The 23,478-nt window shown below is 43.2% G+C and overlaps 1 protein-coding gene across 3 annotated transcripts in view; it reads right to left on the reverse strand.

Moving 5' to 3' along the window:
* The window catches only part of Rnf216 (ring finger protein 216), a 140,738-nt gene that overhangs the window by 23,656 nt on the left and 93,604 nt on the right, over positions 1 to 23,478 (reverse strand). For all 3 annotated transcript variants that reach the window (XM_077802662.1, XM_077802661.1, XM_077802660.1), the window contains one exon: positions 896 to 993. In XM_077802662.1, the coding sequence (XP_077658788.1) occupies positions 896 to 993 (98 nt within the window). The remainder of the gene's footprint in view (positions 1 to 895; positions 994 to 23,478) is intronic.

The following is a 23,478-nucleotide window of genomic DNA, read 5'->3' on the forward strand; positions in this document are numbered from 1 at the left end:
GTACATACCTGTGGTGGAGACTCAGAGACTCTGCCCCAAATGTCATTCCCCACTTCATTTCTGAATAACAAACCCCTCTGTGTACACCACTTTCTTAAAGCTGGACATAAAAAGTTTCCCAGCTAGAAACTCCAAATACTGTCTTCTTTTAGAGCCTGGTTGTGCTCACGTGAATCAACCTTGACTGATGGGTATGAGCAGAAGTGATAGACATAATTTCTGCAGTACTTACAATTTAAAGAAAAGCTGACAGCCTGACAACTTGTCTCCTTTTTTCTCCTTTCCTATGCTGGAGAGTAAATGTGGTCACAACCCTGGCACACTTACGAAGGTAAGAACACCATGCTTAGGGAATGGTGAGGCAGTGACGTAAAGGAACCTGGATCTCTGAGTGACCTCATGGGACAACCCTATCGGCATGGCAGGACTTGACTGTTACAGGAGAAACAGACTCCTGTAGAACTTAAGGTGCTATATTTTAGTAAGTCAGTATTTGTAAAGTGCTCGGTCACATATGGAACACCACACAAGTAATGGTTATTATTACTAATACATTACTTTGTATTCTAGCAGTTGGCAATTCTACTTAATGTCTTAGCATCAGCATCTTAGAACAAAGACATAAGCAGCAATTGTGTAATCTAAACAATGTGTTACACTCATTTATCTAGACAATAAGGGGAGGGGAAACATTTCTTGAATGCATATGTGCTATATGACTTCTGAAGTTGCTCCAAGAGTCTACAGAGATAAGGAAACAGGCTAAGTGTAGATATATTCCTTGAGGTTACCCTAGACTAAAATGACTTGGGCTTGTTCCCCCGACAAAACACTCTGCCCCCCTGACCAAATGCAGGTTAGCTGGGGAGTCAAGTCAGTGACAAGTCCTACTCACATAGATGTTCGGTACTTGATGTCATCCTTTTCAGCCAGCTCTTCACAGGTAAGGCCATTATGTTCTTTCCAGAGTCCCTGACACTTCCTACAGGTCTCCTGGGGAAAAAGGACAGAGATAAAGGCAGCTTCTGGTGAGTGCAGGCCATACAAACTCCCATTCAACAAAAGGTGTGAAACATGCTTCATGGGGCTTGGAATCTCTTGGAGGCCCTCCCTCCCTGTCAGCAGGGCTATTTCTAAAGTCATCTCTCAGAAGAAAGAGTTAAACAGCATCAGAAGAAGGCAGGAGGACAGTGTTCCTTCTTAATCTAAAGAAAGTGTGCTCCCACTACCTAGTTTGTGTAAGTTTTCTGAAATGCAGCAGGATACCTGGAAATACCATAAGAGAGATTCTTGGGTCTTTTTTTTTTTGTTGTTGTTGTTGTTGTTAAATATTTATTTTTTAGCTGTAGTTGGACACAATACCTTTATTTTTTTTATTTATTTTTATGTGGTTCTGAGGATCAAACCCAGGGCCTCATACATTCTAAACAGAATGTGTTCTACAGCTGAACCACAACCCCAGCCCCAGATTCTTGAGTCTTTAAAAATAAAATGCTGCTGAGCTGCTTAAAGGTGGGGTCTGTCTGGATCTTAATCTCCCCAATCCCTATGTCCAGTCCTCTGGCATGGGACTGAGGAAAAGTCTAGATTAGGATCATCAGTTCCCTAAGGAAGACATTCTCTCTACCATGCATCACTCATAAATATGGATGTCATACCGCACAGTTTAATTTCATTTACAAATAAAAATTTAAAACAATCATCATCCTTTAATATAGGATTCTTCACAGTTTATAAAACCCACAGTATTTTAGTTAGTTTTTTCATTGCTATGACCAAAAGACCTAACAAGAACAATATAGAGGAGGGAAAGTTTATTTGGGGCTCATGGTTTCAGTTTACAGATGGCTTTTGGGGGATGGAGTAGAATGTTAAGATTTAGATATGAGGTGTTCCCCCAAAAGCTCATGCATGAGACAAGGCAAGGAAGTTCAGAGGTTAAATGATTGGGTTATGAGAGCCTAGACCTAACCAGTTCATTAATCCACTAATATGGATTAAATGGACTGTAACTATAGACAGGTAAGGAGTAGCTAGAGGAGGTGGGTCACTGTGGGTGTGCCATTGGGGTTTATATTTTGTCCCTGGTGAGCAGAGAGCTCTCCCTGCTTCTTTGTTGCCAAGTCCTGAGCTGTTTCCCTATGCCACAACCTTCTGCAATGATGTTCTGTGTCATTTCTGGCCCAAAGCTATGGAGTCAGGCATGTAAGGACTGAGCGCTCTGAAACTCTGAGTCCCAAATAACCTTTTTCTCCGCTACATTATTCTTGCCAGGTCTTCTGGTCACAATGATGAAAGAGCTGACTAAAACACATACCAATAACAAGAACTTGCTGGTGTGGAGGTGTATGGCTGTAATCCCAGCCTCCTGGGAATCTGGGGCAGAAGGGATGGTGAATTCAAGGCCAACCTGGGCAACTGAGAGAGACCCTGTCTCAAAGTAGGCTGGAGATGTAGCACAGTGGTAAAGTGCTTGCCTAACATACAAAAGGCTCTGGATTAGATTCCCTGTACTGCAAAACAAAAACAACCCCCCCCCCAAAAACAATAGCAAAACCCCAAAGACCATGGACATAAATTAAAATTCCAATCCTAATAAGTACAGTGGAGGAAAAGAGTGTGATTGGCTTTGTCTGGGGACCTGACCTAGTCTGGGAGATAGGGAAGGATTTAAGAAGTAAAGTCTGAGATTTGAAAAACGAGTCTGTGATACCTAGATGGGCTGGTGAGAATAGGAGAGCCTGCCAGGCAGAGGACAGCAGCAACAGATGTTAGTTAGTAGGCAAAGCGGGGCAAGTGAGTTCCTGTAGCTAACTGCGGGCTGTGCACTCTACCATTAAGCTACATTTCAGATCTTATTTTTATTTTTATTTTGAGATAGGGTCTTGCTAAGTTGCCCAGGCTGGACTTGAAATTGTGATTTTCCTGACTCAAGTCTCAGGAGTTGCTGGAGTTTTAGACATGTGTCACTGTGTCCAGCAGGGTTAGATAATTCCGGATGGAAAAAAAAAAAAAAAATGTAAGGAGGAAAGAGTGGCAATGCAGGAGACGGGAGCTAGCATGGTCATCCAGGAAAGGGACAAAGGAAGCCCAGACCAGGGAAATGGGTAAGGAAGTGAAGAGAAGGGGATTTACTTGGGAGAAACTGAGTAAGCAAGATGGCAGGCTTGAGTATGGGGTGTGGGTACCAAGGATGAGGACTTAGCTCCTAGTTTATGCAACCAAAGATAACAGCAACCCTGAGCTTTGGATGGAGAGATATAGGTGTGAAGATCCTAAGTCTGACCTGGATGGTGATGACAGTGGGGACCACTGGGACACACCATGGGGATATGAGGTAGGGGGTCTGGGTAAATATTTACCATTTAGGAGTAGGCAGTAGAGAAATGCCAGAGGCCACTAGAAATGTACAAGGTTAGAGCTTCACATCAATTCTAGAAACATTCTACAGGTGAACTTTCACTTGTTACATAAAGTGAGTTTAAGGAGACTAACGAGGCAAATAACAGTACATATGGAATAGATGATTCCAGTTCCATATTAGAAAGGTGGTAGTGGTAGCTGCAGGGAAGATCTGTGATGCAATCTATCTGCAAGGATACCCAAGGAACAGGCAATGCTGATAGCTCTTGAGTGGCTACAAGGCAGGGGCAAGACTTTACTGTAGATCTTTTGTACTCCTTGTATTTTATTATCTGTTTGTCTGTCTTATCTATCTATCCATCCACACACCCATCAATCCACCTATCTATCTTATCTAAAAAATAAATAAAATTTAAAGAGAGAAATTTGAAATGGATGGCTCAGGAAGTTGAGAACCTTCACACTCTTTAGTGGGATGTTGAAAAATCTCCAATCAATGGGGTGGGATGAAGTGGGGTTAGAGATGAGCTCATGGGAGTCTGTACTTCAATGCCATTGCTTCCAAGGGACATGGATATTCTTTGGTCCATTACTTGCATCCTGTGCAGTAAATATACTCAATCAGCAGTGTGCTTAATTATTACCTACTAAAATGTATAGCAGCACAAAATTGTTTTTAAAAGAACTTATGCCTGACTATTCCAGGAAACTAGCTGAAAAACAACAGCTGGAGAATAGATGAGCTGGTATTTGAATCCTAACTCTCCAAACAATACTGGAATAACCACCCATAGGAATAACATCTTGAAAACAATACACGGCTTTGAGGTAGTGCTGCTTAGCATTCTTGGTCATTCAGTTATTCTCCTAAAAAAAGAAGCCCCATTTTCAAGGTGAGGCACAGGTTCACTAGGGCAAAATGACCTGGCTATGCTGGAGACTGTGGTGTGAGAGTCTGAGGTGCTGGGAAGTTCTCGGCTCACATTCAATACCACAGGGGTTCTCCTTTGGCTCAGTGTGTTGGTTTTCAGCTACTGTACTTTTTTCTTACTGAAGGATCTGCAGATCCCAGAGAAAAAGCCCAAACTATCATTTTTTTTTTTCTTCCTACTGGTATTGGGGTTTGAACTCAAGGGCATTCTATCACTGAGCTATGCCCCCAATCCCATATGTATGTATATATATAATTTTTTTTGGGGGGGCGGGCATCAGGGATTGAACTCAGGGGCACTCAACCACTGAGTCACATCCCCAGCCCTATTTTGTATTTTATTTAGAGACAGGGTCTCACTGAGTTGCTTAGTGCCTCGCTGTTGCTGAGGTTGGCTTTGAACTCTGAATTTCCAGTCTCAGCCTCCCAAGCTGCTGGGATTAGAGGCGTGTACCACCACGCCCAGCTAGCTATATATTTAAATTTTGAGACAGGGTCTTGCTAAGTTGCCTAGGCTGGTCTTGATCTTGAAATCCTCCTGCCTTAGCCTCCCAAACAGCTGGGATTATAGGCATGTATCACTGCACCCAGCTGTGAACAATCATTCCTCCCCACCCCCAAATAAGTAGTAACAACATTTAACTCAATGTGCTGAAATGCAAAAAACATTTTTAGCAACAAGATACAAGTAGAATCTTATCATTAATATCAACTGATTAAAAATGAGGCTGAAAGTCCAATAAAATTTTCTACACTTGAATCTTGAAAGTCAACTTCCCTCAGAACTAATATAAATAATTTCAGCAGAATTGTATTAAAAAAATGTAGCACGATTTTGAAAAAAAATAAAGAATGCAAAATTAACTGGGTAACAGTATACAATGATAAACTCTAATAACAGAAAAAGATCTGAACCATCTTGCTGGGGTTGTGGCTCAGTGGTAGAGCGCTCACCTAGCATGTGCGAGGCACTGGGTTTGATCCTCAGCACTACATAAAAATAAAATAAAGGTATTGTGTCCAACTACAACTAAAAAAGAAAAAAGAAAAAAAAAGAAAAGAAAAAAGATCTGAACCATCTTTTTAAGATATGGGCTCGGGGGCTGGGATTATGGCTCAGAGGCTAGAGCGCTAGCCTAGCACGGGCAGAACCCAGGTGTGATTCTCAGCACCACATAAAAATAGAGGCATTGTGTTGTGTCCATCTACACCTAAAAAATAATAAAGATATGGGTCGGGGTTGTGGCTCAGTACCACATAAAAATAAATAAACAAAATAAAGATATTGTGTCCATGTATAAGTAAGAAAAATTTAAAAATACAGATATTATGTTGCTAGATACAGAAACCCACAATTAAAATACGGTGGGGAATATAGAAAGCCAGGCAAAGTTAACATTTGGTACTCTGTGTATTTTCTTTAGAATACACCTCTTTTAGTGTACATTTTGCTAAAGTGTAATTCTCTCCCCTGAAAGGCTGCTAAGCTTTCTTCCTAAACAACAAAATTAGGCAGAAGAAATCCTTCCGTAGCATGAATATAACTATGCCCTCTTCAAACTGAAGTTGGAGCACGCGTACTGGTTAAAATCTGGGCAGCTACCAATCTGTGTACTTCTTGCTACCTGGGAGGGCTGCTTGTTCAGTTTATGATGCTCTTTAGTCCTCAAAACTCATCAAAATGACTGACTACATGCTCAATAGGTCTTCACTTTGCAACATAAAGAAAATGAAATCTCCCTCCATCCATTTTCATGCCTAAATAATGTTTAATGGGCAAAGCAGAGGAGGACCTGAAGCTGCAGGTGCGCTTGCCTCCTCCCAGCCCACTGTATGCTGCTTATCCCAGCACTTTACCTGCTTGATCTCCAGTGAAACCTTCATCCCCACACCAGGGTAGAGAAATCACTGACCTAGCTATAGGGCACAGTGCAGTGGTTGATCCAAATCTAAAAGCTTTCTGCTTTATCAACTCAGGAGATTGGTAAGACTGCCAATCCCCAGAGGCCTTGAGGTAAAAGAGACTGTACACAAATACTCAGTACACTTTGGGGGTCACAGGGACATGTGTTTTCAGGCCATCTATCCTCTGGGTTGTCAAAGTCACTTGTCCACGACTGGGGATGTACTCAATGGTAGAGCACTTGCCTAGCATGCATGAGGCTCTGGGTTCGATCCCCAACACTGCCAAAACAACAACAACAAAACAAAAAGTACTTGTCTTTTTTAGGCCCAAATGACATATGGATACCTGCCAGAAGGTCCAGAAAGACACTAACTCTTAATACACAAACATATGCCAGAACTCGGCAAAATCAAACCCAGGTGGGTTCAGCAGGCTTTCCTTCCTTCACTGAAGGACCCCAAGCAGTCTCCTTCTCCCAGGCCAAGGGCACACACACCAGCCCTGCCCTCAGTAAGGGCACATTTATGGAGGTGGAGGCTGGATAGTTGAGCAAATCAAGTGAAGCACAACAGAGTTAAGCGAAACAGTGCATGCACACACATATGAACACCTAAGGGAAGGAGAGAGATGATGGTAATCTTAGGAGTTGACATCCTCACAGGGTGGAATTAAGAGTTGTGAGTATGATCACACACCATGCCACAGGGACATTCTTTCCCTGCTCTACATCTTTTTGTGAGGTATATTTTCCAGCTCTAACAGCTTTTACAGCCAAGCATCTAACACAATGGACTCTCAAATCTAGCATCTCAATTGTGAAACATATTCTACAGATTAGAGAGCAGGAAATATTTTTGTACCATTAAATAAAATTATTTAAAATGGAGGCTGTTATGTTCTACACAATTTTTCTGACATGGTGAGTAACAGTTGTGCAGATGTTGCGGTCATTATTTTAAAAAAGGGGAATGGATACAGACAGGGCAAAATGTTGGACTGAGTTTCAGAATACTTTGATGAACTGAAGAGGCTGAGACCAGAAGCACAAAGATGATTATGAAGCAAGTGGAGAGTGCTTTTGAGAGAGATGAAGGTGAGATAGAAGGATTTACAGGTTTCTGACCTGGGACATGAGCTAGGTTGGGGGAAACATGAACCTGGATCTAGTAGCATAGGATGGGGAGCAGATCTGAGTGGGGGTAGGAGGCAGAGGGAGTTTGGTCCTAGATTTGGTCCTTTCTTTTCCTTTTTTAAAATTATATATAAATATATTTAAAGTCATAGTCGGACACAATACCTTTATTTTATTTATTTTTATGTGGTGATAAGGATCGCATGTGCTAGGTAAGCACTCTACCGCTGAGCCACAACCCCAGCCCTAGACTGGTTTTGTTATACATACACTCATTTGCACTCCCAGTCTCTGCTGGTATTTCTATCATAAGACACTTATTATTTGCAGATGCTGGGGTTGCAACAATAAACAAGTTAAACTTAGTTTCTACTTTCTTGCAGCTTCTATTCTGAAGAACACAGATATTAAATAGAGCCTAGAGCTGCAACCATTTAAGGAGGAGCATGGTCTTGTGAGTGTAAAGCAGCAGCCTTCACGAAATCTGGGGTGTGGAAAGGCCTGTGGAGGACAAGACATTTAAGCTGAGCCCCTAAAGGGAGAAGGAGTCAGTTAGCAATGGGGGAAGAAGGAAAAGCATGGGCGAAGTTAAGGCTTTGGGGCAAGAGAAAATCAGAAGTCAGAGCACTGGAGCTCCAGCCGCAGGGGCCGAGAGGGGACGCCAGTTTAGCAAGTAGTAGGCACTGAGCAGGTGACCCCCTACTGTAGGGAGGAGGCTGAAAGCCAGGAAGGAGGGAAATATAGTGATCAGATTTACATTTCCAAAGGTCATTGTGGATGCTTCTGTGGGAGGCATGGCTAGGTGGCTACAGGATTTTATAGTAAACCCCTCTAAATCAAGGTCAAGTAACTTCTTAGGGACCAAGTCCTGGACTCTGCATTTGATTTTTGGTTAGAATTCCTCAATATTCGTCCAAATAAGACCACAACCTACTTCTAGAACCCAGCTTCGTCAATACTGAGCGTGGCAGGGGTGGACAAGGCCAACAAGAAGAGGAAATGTCAATATACCTCTTTTCTTGTTACAAGAGGACCACAATTTCCCATATGACTTTACAAAAGGAGTTTATTAATATTTTAATTTTAAAGTACATTGATAGTTTAGGCTTTAGATGAGTTTCCACTGAGGTCCGATGCTCTGTGCTAGGAGCATCTTTAAGGTTCTAAGCTCACACAACTCATCCCTTTTCACTTTCTTACCATGCTGAAAGGGCACTTTGTATACATATCTCATTTAATGTACACAGGAACTCTGTGAGGGGGGTACTAGACTACTATGTTGAGGGCCCGTGTGCGTGCACCCCGCCCCCATATGTGTGTGGTCTGGGGACTGAACCCACAGGTAGCTTTTATCACTAAGCTACATCCCCAGCCCTTTTCATTTTGAGAGAGGGACTTGCTAGATAGCTGAGGCTAGCCTCAAACTTGTGATTTTCTTGTTCTAATGTTTACAAGTTGCTGAGATTACAGGTGTGTGTCACTGTGCCTGATTTGCTGTTGTATATATGTATTTATTTATTTAGTGCTGAGAATTGAACCCAGGGATACTTAATCACTGAGCCATATTCCCAGCCCCCCCCTTTTTTAAAAAAAAAATATAATATTCTAAACTCTATTAATGTACTTATGGAAAGCATCTTCATTCAAGACTGCCATAAAAATGGTTTCTACTGTTTATTATTTTGTCCTATTTAGTTAAGTATATATTTGACAGTAGAGTGCATTTTGACACATCACACATAAACGAAGTATAACTTCTCATTCTTCTGGTCCCTGCCTCCCACCTCTTTTTGGTACTGGAGATTGAACTCAGGGGCACTCAACCACTAAGCCACATCCCCAGCCCTATTTTGTATTTTATTTAGAGACAGGGTCTCACTGAGTTGCTTAGCACCTTGCTGTTGCTGAGGCTGGCTTTGAACCCATGATTCTCCTGCCTCAGCCTCCCAAGGTGCTGAGATCACAAGCATGCATCACCATGTCTGGCTCTATAGTTACATTTTTTAAAATAATTATATTTTTTAAAGTAAATGAAAAAAAAAAGAAAGCATAGAGAGAGTCAAATTAACCTGGCTAAGGCCACATAGCTATGGACTCAAGTCTGCCTCACTCTAATTCTGCTCATTCTTTCCCCTCTGTTCCCACTGCATGCCTGCATGGTGTTTGCTACCAAGTGCAGGTCACTGTTTACTGGAAAACCCAAGGGCACGAGGGTATGAGACAAGCCCTGAGGTTACAATGGCATCTTGTGTGAGGAGACCACAGATCAACAATTGGCAAGGCTGTGTTTAAGCGAGCATCAGGGTATCAAGGGCCTGGGCACCCAGTTGCAGCTGTGCAGGACACCTGCTTCCCGTGCTTCCCAGAGAGCTGGGATGGACTCAGTGAACAGCAGCATGGGATGGTATAAACTTGAGGACGACCTTTTTTTCAGATAACGATAGGAACCTGCTAATCATACAGGGATCTCAGATTGAACAAATGTGAGGAAGTAGCTGTTCCTGCCACGTTCAGCCAGTTGCACGTCTGGCAGAGTAGCAGAAGGAAGCATATTTTTAGATTTCCATTACATGTATACACAGAGACAGGCTCAATGTGAGCTTTAGCTTTCCACACCACAACCAAATCACAAATATTCATTTACTCCCTCAGCCAGCCAGATTCTGGACCCTTCCTTGTAAATAAATACTTGCCACTCACTTCTGCAAATGTGGCAAGGACTCTGAGTTTGTTAAGATGTGCAAATTACTTTGCTTGAGATTATTACTGTCACCAAACTGGGTCAATGTTCATTCAGAGTGATACTGGTGATGGAGACAATTTTGGCATTGAAAGGAAGAAAAACATTCCCATTTTCCTGCCCTTGCCCCTTCATCCAATACTACTGAGGCAAGCCCTGACCTGGCAGTTGCTGCTTTCAGCAAAGGGGTGAGTGTCTGATGTAGGCCTGCCTTCTCAAGAGTTTTCCTCCAGGCTGGTGGACCCAGAAACAAGCAACGGTACACTCTGAAAACAGTGAGCGGTCTGGAGGGAACTAAAGTCAGGTGAGGGGCGAGGAATATGGACAAGGAGCACACCTTTCCATTGGTTTGTCAAGGAGGTTTTATATGCAGAGGTAGCATTCCAGCTCGATCCTGAAGGATACCTGGTAGAAGAGTACTCCAGGCACAGAGAAGGCAAGCAGGGTAGTGGTGTGGTGCAGGTCAGGAGAAAGAGCAACTCAGAGAATCAGCTTGCTAGCCAGCATCCAGGGCCAAGTCTGTTCACCTCTTGCTAGTATCCCACCCCCAATGACACTGGCAAGAGGTGAATACTAATGGCTGGCCTAGAATGTCATTTTTCCTCCAGCAATGCCTAATCATCAGTTCTTGTTTCAAACACCAGGGGCTCTGGGAAACCCAAATGTCCTGTAAAAGTTGGCACTTTTTCCCTGAACCTAGAGCGTTTGGCTCACACTCTATTGCAGTACTCTTAATGATATCCTGCAGTCATCTGGTTGCATTACATTTCTCTAATCAGCCAAGCTCTACCCATGAGATATGCCCTGCCATCAGGGGCAGGGAGGGTTCATCTATTAAACCCCCCACCTCTCCCCAAATCCAATCGACCTGAGTGCCTATTTTGTACCACAGATATGTTGTGGTGAATAAGCTGGCAGAATTCCTGACCTTGGGGAGCTCAAAACCCACTACACTATGTCTCGGTTATCTTGGGATTTCCAAGGCCTAGCACTAGGTCTGATTCACAAAGGGCCCGGAAAGCGACAGCAAAACAAAGGCTGGCAAGACAAAGCACAATCTTCTCTATATAAAGAGTTACAAACACAGGAATTTCTTATTTCACACAGAGAAAAGAGCAGAGGAAACCTAGCATTCCTACTCCTTCCTTAAAGAACATTACTTCCTCCCTATAAGGCTTTCACACTTGAAATATTTAAAAAAATTCAATTCATGAGAAAATGAAGTCATACATGATGCTTTCAGATTAATTTAGTAAAGTTAATCTGAGAACTCGGACTCTTTCTTTTCTGTTCTTTTCTTTGCTCTCACTCCTTCGCCTGTTGAAAGAGTTAAACTGGAAGGACAGTTATTGCCAAGTGGCTGCTGACCAAATGCTGCAGCCAGTGAAGAAAGCACTGCATATTACTTCAATTAAGATGTTCCTATGTGCCTGTAGTCCCCACATTTTCAGGAGCCTGAGGGAGGATCACTTGAGCCCAGAAGTTGGAGGCCAGTGTGGGCAACACAGCAAGACTCCATCTTGGAAAAAAGGGTTCTTTGTGATTTCTCCTATAGCTGCAAGGCGTTTAGACTAATCTCAGTTCCCTCTTCATGAAAGGAGCTTCACATATGGCAGCCCCAAGGGTATATGCATGAGGGCTGCTAGTGCAGAGGGGTCAGGATTGGAAAAGAGTAGTGAGTCTGGCTGTTGCCCTCTTTCATTCAGTATCTCCCCCAGAGCTCCCTATAAGACCCACATCTCCACAACCCCCCAGAGAACAAGACAGTGTATCCTTCCAGGGTCCAGTTCTTAAAAGACAAACATTCTAGCACATTTTTTTTTTTTAAATGGTGTTTGGTAACCAACCATCTGAGGTCCTCACATCTTTCTGAGAAACCAAGTTCTTCATGGAGGGGATTTCACTCCTTCCTCAAAGTGGACCATCTTTTCAGAGACTGGAGAACATCTGATTTACAAAAGCAGAAACTTCAGTCTGGGTGTGGTAAGGATAGAGCACTGTGAAACATTAACAAAGACCCTGAGGAAAGAATTACTTTGGGGGATGATTTCATATTCTCAAATATTCTTTGATTTTCATATACACATACACTAAATTTTAAAATGTGTACACTGTATGTTCACCCACCATTTCTACACACAGAAGCAGGCTTTGACAAAAGAGTTGTCTCTAAGCCTTACTCCTGCAGATTAGAAAGTCAAGCACTTCTTTCCCATAGATCTACTAGGTTTAGATTAATAGGTGGTTTCTGTGTTAATGCTGCCCTCTAGGGACAAAAGTTATAAAAGCACTTTGATCTACCTCCCTGTGCTAGGAGAGGACAAGGCTATAGCTATATCATAGCCAAAGCTGCCTACTTTTTACTGTATAGTAGGAACCAGGGCTTCTAAGATAAAGTGGGAGGTGAAGTCTTTTTGAAATAAATGAAAGTTCAGTTTTGCTTTTGTCAGATCAGCTACCAAAGCACTAATTCCCTCATAGCAGTCATTCAAACACTGAAAACCTTTCTCTCTAAGGCCCTGCAACAGATCACTGGTCATATCATGGGCAATGCAGTAAGCAGACATTGACACAGAAATTAAAAAAACAAAAATCTGAGTTCCTCACTAAGTCCTGCTCTGGGGAATAAAGCAAACACAACCAAACCCTTGATGCCAGGAAGTTACACTGGGGTGGGGATGGGGCGATAATGTGTTAAATCAGTAAAATACATAGTTAAGACATAATTATGAGTACTAAGGTGAGAAATGCCAGAAGGAAGGTCAGGGCTGGGGGGTGGGGAGAAGTCAACAGTTCACAGGAGGAGGGAGATCAGGGAAGGCCCCTTTGAGGTGTATTTAAGACTTAAGGTGAGGCAGTGAGCCTTGTGATGTTTGGGGGAAAGAATTCCAGGCAAGGAGGGAGGTGGGAGACTAGTCAGAGGTACAAATAGGGCTGTATGGGTGCAAAGTTGTCCGAGTCTGGCAGGAGACAAGGGGCCTAAATGGTACATGGAGTAGGCAGGGGGTAAAGAAAAGTCTCCCCACAAAGCTTCTGCATAATCAATATAAAGAACCCAGATCTGCTGGCTTCCCTTTCAAATGGCACTCTCAGGCCTCTAAGGCTTGCCCCGACAGGATGGGGCCTTGCCTGCCTCCATGCCACACTCAGGGGTTCAGATCCCACATCCATGAAAGGGCAGGAGGGCAGAGGCTGTGACTCAGCCTCTTCCAAAGGCATCTGCTCACCACAGATACTCCATACACAACAGGAGTTTGTGGGACCCAAAGTCACTAGAGCCAGGATTTCTGAACTTTGAACTGCAACTCCTGGAGTGCTGTGAAATCATTTTCACAGATTATGACTGGTAGTTTTTTTTTTTTTTTTTAATAGAAAAATCAATGCTTCAGCTGGACATACATTTATGTATGGACTGATTTTATTGCAATTTATATTTCACACTGTAGGTCAAAGACAAAAAAGTTCAAGAGCCATTACCTCAGGAGTCAATTGTTTAAAAACCAGAGGCCCTTCCCCCCGACCTCCACAAGAAGCTCACTCTTGTACTAGGAATTCCCAGGGATCTCTGTGAGGAACTGAAAAAAAGCTCATCTCTGACTACCCTGGTGGTGCCACTGCCAGGGAGGAATGAGGTGTGAGCATCAGGCAGAACAGTGCAGGAGCAAGTAACAGAGTGGGAAGTGGTGGGGCTAATAATAGGTATTGCAAACTCAAAATAAACATTTCTATTACTTGGGCAGAGACAAGCCCAAGCAGATCTTGTCTTTGCTCACCCCCTGGAATATATGTGGGCTTCCCAGAGTTCTCTGGAAACCTTGGCCTAGTGGGAGCAGCCAGCAAACCCAGCTTGCTCCTGCTTAGAACTTCACTGTCATCATGCCCCAGAAGAGGGGCTGAAGATTCCTCCCCAGGCTCAGGTGGATGATGGCTGGCCTTAATATGGCCTGGACTAGGTGTGTGTGGGGTGGAAACCATGGAGGTCTGTGCACGGGGTAGAAAGCAGGAAGTAGATATTTCATTGAGGTCCTGTCAGCAGAAGTGCTGGTTCCAGGACACAAGTGCAATTTCAGCTGTGGCAGGCCATTTGACTCTAGCCCTACAGGGTATTCTGTGAAGATGGCAGTGGTGATTAACACAGTCAGGGTCAGAAAGATAAGAGGCAGGCTGAAAACCTTAGGGTTGATGGCACCCCTTGAGGGACATCAGATAGAACATCTCAAAAGATTTATGACTCAGGCCTTTTCCCTCATAAATGGAAGTTTCCTAGGAGGCACTGTGGGGCAGCTTCAGCAGTCATTTGCTTCAGCAGGCACCCTGCAGCCAGGCACTGAATGAGCACAAGACACCCACAGATGCCTTCCACCAAGTAGAGGGTCCCCAAAAGTAAATAATTAGAATGAGATGAGAATCTGTTACAAAGTAGACTAAAGAGTGTGGTGCACAGGTCAGTGAGGTGCTGGGACTGGGGGGCATTCCTAGAAACTGAGCTGTCTCAAATGGCTAAGTGAAGACAATGGAAGTGGACACTTTCCCATTTGTGGGCCAAGAAAGGATGTGTCACACAAGTTCCCCAAAGCACATAAGGGCAAAACAATTGAAATGAGTAGTTTTTACTCTAAAAAGGACACCATATAAAGCTGTCCTAGAAGATATTTGGAACATCTGAAACAGGAACAGGATTAATAATCATCTAGAACAGGCAACTGGTAAAAATCAGACAGTACCAAAAAAAAAAAATCTAATAGAAAAATGGGTGAAAGATGTGAAGGCACGTTGTAGAGGGAAATGTGCACCCTTAACAGTTTTCAGAGAACATGAGAACATTTACATAAATCAGCAGCCTGTCAGAAATTAGAAAGCCAGTCTATATCAAGTGCTGGTGAGGCTGTATGTTAAAGGAACCATTGTGCAGAGCTGGAGAAAGTGTCAACTGCCTCGTACCCCAGCCATGGGTCAGTTTCTTAGAATAGGTGGACGAGGAGATTACTCCCAGTGATTTGAGGCTTGGTCTGTGACAATTAAGAGGAAGTTCGGGGTGCATGAACAGGAGAAAACAGAAATACGTGCTGTGTATACTAAATACTCCTGTGCACACCAGGAACAGATTAAGAAAATACAGATATTTAAAAAAGTAAAAAATGGGAATAGAATGTAGAAGAAACCCATACAAAATGCTCTATTCTTAAGATACATATATCCAAGTATATATGGAATATTAAAAGTGGTGAATAAGGGGAGTGGCATAGAAGTGGGGTTAGAAATGAAGAGGAGAACAATATAGGAGTCTTGCAGGGACACAATTGACGGCATGCCCCGGGGAGAATAGTGATTAACTCAGATTTGTGGGCCTGGCATTCCAGCCTCCATCCCAAGACTAAGCAAACTGCTCAGATGACCTGGCTCAATCATCTGTCACTGCCCTCATTCTCTCAAGAATTTAAAAGCAGGTGGGTGAATACTGGGGTACAGCTTTCACTAATACTTTTTTTTTTTTGGTACTGGGATTGAACCCAGGGACACTCAAACACTGAGCCACATATCCAGTCCTATTCTGTATTTTATTTAGAGACATGGTCTCAATGAGTTGCTTAGTGTTTCACTTTTGCTGAGGGTGGCTTTGTACTTGCCATCTTCCTACCTCAGCCTCCTGAGCTGCTGGGATTACAGATGTGCTCCACCGCAACCAGCTCATTAACACTTCTAATCTAGTTGGCTTTGGGGATCTGTTTCACAGACTATCTATAAATGACTCAATTTTAGAATACACTTTAGCACATACTAAGGAAGATGGGTCATGCTAACTAGTTTTAAGAGGATCTTTTGAAATTATGATGCTGGGTTACATATGCTTCTGTTTCTTATAATATCTATGGCTCATAGATATTATAAGTCATGACTGTTCATGTGGAACACAATTCTTATAATCCAATCTTTCCCCAATGACTCATGGCTATGGTCTCAGTGTGTACCAATACCTCCTCTGAGCTGACTTGGGGAAGCTGCTGGAGTCCACCAGGATGCAGACAGACCATTCCTACACTCAATGTCCCCAGGCTGCTGGGCTTCTGAAGTGTGTTCTAGCCTGTCTTCTGCTTTAAGTGGTCTCTGTGCTGCTTGTCTATGCCTGCCCCCAGCACTCCTGCTTTCTCCCCATCTACCTTAAAACCCAGAGAGCTGAGCATTTCAGAACTAGTCTACAATGAGAACAAACTGATTGGAAGGAAAGTTGTAGATTCACACCACAGACTTTGAGGTTAACTATTTTGGAGGCTTCAAAGGCTGTTTGTTTAGCTCCTGTCTAGTGTGGAGTGTGACAAAGGCAGCAGTGAGAAATTTCTCTAAAAAAATGATGTCTGCAAAAACATTTCTGGCTTGATCTTGGTGGCCCTTTCCCAGTCTACCTGTCTCCACATGGCTCTAACTGGTGAGGGGAGGCGTACTCATTGCTGCAGTCTGCAGGGACACTGGGTCAGTCCTGTCACTTCCTGTGCAGATTCTCTTAGGGTGCATTTTTCAGCCCAAAGAGAGCAACATGTATAGACCAACACCAGTCTCTAGTTGGGGAAGAAGAGGAAGAAAAGGTCAACACCTCCCCAAGGGACAAGCCTCTCTCTGATGAGGGTGTGCAATTCGTCAACAGCCTTTCTCACAGCACCCAACCCATGCAGTCATGCAGTGGGAGATGAGTATACATGTCAATGTGATCTTGGATTTGGTGTTCTGATGTTGTCAGGCTCCTCCTAATTTCTTTGGGTTCATGGTTTGTGAGTAGTTGTCACTGTGATTTTAAGAAGTACCTTACTGTCAAAACCAAATGACATCAAACCAAGATCCCAAACAGTAAGATTTAAACAAAAGACATTGAGATGTATAGTATCCAGACGGCAGCAGCCGAAGCCATCTGTATTCATTCACATTTGATGAAACAGAGCACCAGGCTTGGACATTTGCTTACATACAAGGAAACCAGAAGAGTCCACAAAGCAACCCCTGATCATTGCCAACTGTAGCCTAATGCTAATTCTACTCAATATCTCAGCTTTTCACAATGGCCCTCACCCTGACTCATGTCATGGTTTTTCTTAAACCATGACAGTGTCTACACTTATATTTCATGTGGGGGGTCTAGGGAGGTATAAGTTGAGATATCTTTTAGCTTATGCACCAGGCAGGGAGTTGGGGTAGTCTTGGCAGGTAGAAAGCAGTTAAAGCACAGGCTTGAATGAGATCACTCAGGGGGGTGGGGACAGATGCAAAGGGGTACAGGACAGGGCCCCTGAGTGCTCCAGGAGGGGTATCTAGGGATAGAGAGGAACAATGTGGGAATTTCCAAAAGTGTGTAGGGTCTCTTAAGGTCCCAGAGTGTGTTTCTAAAGTAGATGGCAAAAGCTTAATCAAGTAATATGATGTCTTGTAAAATCTAATATAGAATTATAGTCATTTTGAGAAACTAATGTGACTCCATTTTTGAGAAACCAGTCTCTACCTCAGAGCAAAGTCTGTCCAAGGAAGGGGGCGTGACCCTTGTCCTTGGAAAAACCCACAGAGCACTCCTAAGCACATACCTACCCTGCTGAATTGTTTGTCTACAAATAGGGCGCTAAGTGTCCTTGACTGAGTTAGGCTAGGTGAGGACCCACAGCAACCCTCCTAGCAACCACCAATCAGCATGAGACAGGGAAAATACTTGGGATGCCAGATGACCCCCCATTAGTTTATGGTGGTTGATAACGTGTTGGTAAACCATGTAGTTTAGCACATACACCCCTTGTGGCCTAAACCAATCAGTTCAAAGGAATCCCTCTCTTGTACTAACCAATCACCCCTACCAACTTGTTCCCACCACTGAATGTGCTAATCAATGTTAAGAGTTGTTTGACTTTCCCAGTTATAGAATGATTTGCTGTGTGATGTTGTGGCGCATAGAGTATCCCCCCCAAACCTATAAAATCTCACTGGACAAAGGACCAGGACTCACTCCCTGGGACCGCTGCGGTTGTGAGTCCAGGCTCGAGCTTGCAATAAAGACTCTTGTGTGATTGCATCAGATTTGGCTCCTGGAGGTCTTTTGGGGGTCCCATGAATCTGGCATTACAATTTTTGTAGCCCTAGAGTGTAACAAATCTAAAGCTCTCTTAGTGTTAGGCTTCCTGGAACCAACAGAGAGGGAGAGGGAGAGGGAGAACTGGCTTATCTATGAGCCCCATTCAACCACAAGAAAACACTCTGATACTTCTTGGCTTGAATTCTGTGATCACTGACAGAGTTAGAACTGCAACACCAGTTAGAATTGCAACATTCAGGGTCTGGGACTGTGGCTCAGTGGTAGAGTGCTCACCTAGCATGTGTGAGGCCCTGGGTTTGATCCTTAGCACCACATAAAAATAAACAAACATATTTTGTCCTATTACAACTAAAAAAAAATATTTAAAAAAATCTGCAATATTCATGGAAACAAAACAATAAGATGCACTTTCCTGGAATCACAAACTTCAGTTCTAACATAAGAAAAGAAACTCCTAGGTACACAACTGACTGGTCATGTATCAATGCTATCCTTTCAGCACACTTGGACTTCCATACATTTTTATTTCTGACAATGTCTTTAAAGGGGAATACAGCTTCCGCATAGTTGTAAAACCAGTACTTACAGTTCATATGACCATTTTAAGATTGGATAGCAACGTCTGAAAAACCTGGAAGGGGGCTGGGAGCATGAGAGCCAAGTGCCAGGAGACGTGCCCTTCACCTCATTTATCTTCAGTGACTGCTCTCTGCCTCTCCTTCTGTGACACCCTCCACACAATGCCTTTCCCCACTTCCTGACGACATTGGTCCCATCCTGCTCTCTCTAGTGACATCCTTTCTCCTTCAGAACTGGACTTTAGGACTTGGGAGAGGCCACCTAGGCACTGCCCTGGCTATCTACTGTCCCTTCCCCTGAATGTGACACTCCCCCCCCACTTTCTTGGAGCTCCTCCAGAAAATGGAGACTCTTTAATTTTCCTTTCCATATGGTTCTCTGAGACAGACACACAGACATGTCTTGTAGGATATATTTTACTGTTTACCACTTTGTGTCCATCTACAACTAAGAAAAAAAAATCTTAAAAAATGACATAGAAAGAACGTTAGTTTTTGGAAACTGCCCTCTTTTTATGCAGTCACGTTTTCAGGTGTACTTTGGGTTGCTAACAGGGGAGTCCCATTGGATTTCCTTCCACTTTTATTTTTAAAGTTTACCCTGTCTCCCTAGCTGTTGTGCTAACTCCTTCTGAGAGAAAAGACAACAGAAAATGTGGTAGAAAGAGCTCAGGCTTCGCAGAAGGAGACAAGCTGAATTTCAGTGCCTTGGCTTCACTACTTGCTGGGCAGGTTCTCTGGCCTTTTCTTAAACTTCAGACTCCAGCGGAGCATTGTGAAAAACCACGCTCCGGTCTGGACTCGGCAGGCTGACCATCTGAACACTGACTTTGCCTCTGTACCTGCTGCCACTGTTTTTAACTCCCTGACAATTAGGGTATCTAACTGTCTGCTGTTCTTTGTGGCTTATTTTCTGTACATTTGTGTAGTGCTTATCTGGGTATATGCCTGCCTCCCTCCCCCATAAAGTTTACAGGGAAAATTCTATGCTGACATCATCCACTTAAAATATTTACTAAGCTCCCACTGGGGTCTGAGCAGAATTGTGGGTGTTGGTCAGCAACGCTTCAAGTTGCCAAAATCATGTGCTCTATGCTTCAAATGTTGGAACATCTTTCAAGAGGAAGGCCTATACCTGATCACACATAACCTTCACATGACCACAGAGCTCTTTTCCTTGGCACTTGGCCTATTCTCTGCTCCACCTTTTCTGCAGTGAGGGCTACAGTCAGCTCAGGGGGAAAAAAAAGAGTGAAGAGGACCACACACTTGCAAAACATTACAGAGTGCCTTTCATTCAAGACTTTTTTCCCACTTCTTCACATAATGAGGACAGGGGGTCTATACCATTTCCTAGGAAAAGGAAAAGAACAAACAAAGGTAAAGCAAACGAAAGGCTGTAATCACCTCTGATCTATTTGGAAATTCAATGATTCTGTGCTGGTATCAAGAGAGGTACACAAAAAGGCCATGAACTTTTGAGCAAGTAGCATGGCTGATGGATATTTAGACAGTTCCTTTCTCTGGACATCTGCCAGAGGCAGAGCTTGACACTTCACAGTGCGCCTGCTCATGGGCTCATCATTTTCCTGAAGAAAAGCCACCCTCCTGGTGTGAATGCAATGGTGGGCTCTCCACCTGGCATTCTTTTTTTTTTTTAGTACCAGGAATTGAACTCAGGGGCACTAGCCACTGAGCCACATCCCCAGCCCTATTCTGTATTTTATTTAGAGACAGGGTCTCACTGAGTTGCTTAGTGCCTTGCCATGGCTGAAACTGGCCTCCTGAGCTGCTGGGATTATAGGCATGTGCCACCGCACCTGGTTCCAGCTGCTGTGTGTATGTGTGTGTATGTAAAAAAAAAAAAAAAAAAAAAAAAAAATATATATATATATATATATATATATATATATGTGTTGTCGTTGGACACAATACCTTTATTTTATTTTTTTGCTTACTCTTCTGTGGTGCCAAGGATTGAATCTCACACGTGCTAGGCAATATGCTAGGCAAGCACTGTATCGCTGAGCCACAATCCCAGCACCCCACCTGCCAATGTTGCTAGTGAAATGTGAGCAAAAGTGAAGCTGCTGTTGAAGGCAGGAGATATAAACTGAGGATGGCAGACAAGGGAAGAAAAGTGGCAACTTGACATAGGGAATGATAAGAAATTGAAGTGGAAGTTCCTTGCCATTGAACAATGGTCACTAGCCCTTACAGTGAACATGTTAGTAAATAGTTGAAGACATAAAAAACCCTTCCAGTGCCTTTCCCCCTAATTTCTCCCAGTTTGCATGCTTTGGAATTCCAGCTTTGGTGTCAGTATATTCTTCAAATTTTTGCTGTGGGAAATACTAGAATACTATTTGGCCAGTTTGCGCCACCTATCTGATGTCTGTGGACACTACAGCTCTTATGCCCTTACTCATAGTCCCATATATCCAGTTGGAAATTAGTCTTCATAAAGAAATATGAGTGGTTTAATAATGATCTTTATTTCTGTGGGATATAATACTATAAAATAATAATCACAGTATCATAAACATCAGAAGATAAATTTCAACATGGGCAAGCGGCTGGAGATGGCTTGCTCCCCAGTCACATAGTCTCTTGCTACTCAGAAGACTTGGTCTTCACCTGGGAGCTTGACAGAAATCTATAATGTCTGGCTCCACCCCCAACCCCGACTTACTAATGAGAACTAAACTTTCGACAAGATTTCTTAAGTGATAATGACACACAATTAAAAAAAAGTTTGAGAAGCCCCGATTTCTTTTTATGCAAGTCTTGTTTTTGTTGATTCTTTGGCAATTCTATGCAAAAAAGCTGGATTCTTCGGAAAGCCAAGTTTTGCTACTGACAATCACAGGGAATCTGACATATTCACCGTCCATTCTTGTCAATGTGGCTAAAAGGACTGGCAGAGTTTATGTAATGCTCACAAAATCATCACTCCATCATGCTTCAAGTGAGAGCTCTAATAGGTTTAACAACAAGAGACCAAAAAGGTGCTGCAGAGTGAGGTGACAAAGACTGCTTGTTTGTATATCAAAACCTAAATTTAGCTGGGTATGGTGGTGCATGCCTGTACCCAGCAGCTTGGGAGGCTGAGGCAGGAGGATTGTGAGTTCTAAGCTAGTCTCAGCAACTTAACGAGACCCTGTCTCAAAATAAAAAAATAAAAAGGGCTGGGGATGTGGCTTAGTGGTAAAGCACCCCTAGGTTTAATCTATGGTACCAAAACAAAAACAAAACCAAACCCTAAACTTCATACCAAATCCACTTAATACTCACTGAAAATGAGACTGTAGATAGCTTATCTTGAGATGCACTCTCACTCAGACCTCTGCCCAAAACAGGACTATTAAGGTAGTACATAGTCTACTTGTAACCAAGACACTGTGAATTCCAGTTATGGTGTCATTATACTTCAAATTTTTGCTGTGGGAAATACCAGAATACTATTTGACCAGTTTGCTGCCTATCTGATTTCTGTGGACACTACAGTTCTTATGCCCCTACTCATAGGCCCATATATCCAGTTGGAAATTAATCTCCATACCAAGAAATATGGGTGGTTAAATAATCATCTTTATTTCTGAGGGATATATATGTATTTTTTCTTACTCTTCTTGGTGCTGAGGATTGAACCTAGTGCCTCACACATGCTAGGCAATACGTCAGGTGAGTGTTCTATCGCTGAGCCATAATCCCAAACTGCTCTGCTCCTCACCTGCAAAGGATGCCTCAGTTATACACGAGGCAGACTACTCCAAGGCCATGTTGAGAAGCTGTGAAGAAGAGACACCCAGAAGCAAGGGAGGGTACTGAACTAATTGATGAAGACAGATCAGATCATTCTCTTTTCTTTCTGCTTGTTCTTGGAGTGATTTTTTTTTTTTGGGGGGGGGGGTACAGTCAGTTAAGTATGACAAACCTTAGGACATTCCACCATCTCACAGCAGTTGTGATTAGAGGAAAACTAATCAGTGGCACCCTCCCCCCGCTACTCTGACTTCTAAGTATGCCTGATCCCCACCCCATTTGTTCGTTAGTTTCTTCATGTCCAACAACCCACAGTGACCTCTCTCGAAGTCAAAGTGCTCAACTGAGATGGTGGAACTGGGTCTCTTAACAGTATGTGGCATATGTGACTTCCCTCTCCCCTTTCTGAGGCTTAATTTACAACCTGGATTCTCACTTCCAGTTCTGTGGCTGACTGGAGGAACGTGAATGCTGGCCATATAAGGATTCTGTATACCCATTCTCAGGGGTGAGGGTCCTGACTGGGAGGTAGGACTGAGGATTACCAAATGGGAATCATCTTGGCCCTCCCTGAGAAGTGCTAAAAGTGATTCCTGAAAACTATGTGGAGAACTATCAAATGGCAGGATGCTCTGGTGTTTGCTAGTATCTTAGTTTTCATTCTTACATTTTTTCCTTACAGCAACACAGATGGGCAACAGGATAAAATGTCATGAGAAGCAATGTCTCTTGTCAGGCTTTAAACTGCATTCTACTTTGGCTCAGTGGCATGGCTCTGTATGTCCATATGAAGTGATTAAGGCCAGTAGGGAGGACTGGTATCCTTATGAAAAGAGGATAAGGATACCATCCTACTTTGGCTCAGTGGCATGGCTCTGTATGTCCATATGAAGTGATTAAGGCCAGTAGGGAGGACTGGTATCCTTATGAAAAGAGGATGGAGGTGCACAAGAGAAAAGACCAGGTGAGAACACAGCAAGAAGATGTGCCAGCCAAAG

Source organism: Urocitellus parryii, chromosome 9 (genome assembly GCF_045843805.1).
Source record: "Urocitellus parryii isolate mUroPar1 chromosome 9, mUroPar1.hap1, whole genome shotgun sequence".
Lineage (NCBI taxonomy): Eukaryota > Metazoa > Chordata > Mammalia > Rodentia > Sciuridae > Urocitellus > Urocitellus parryii.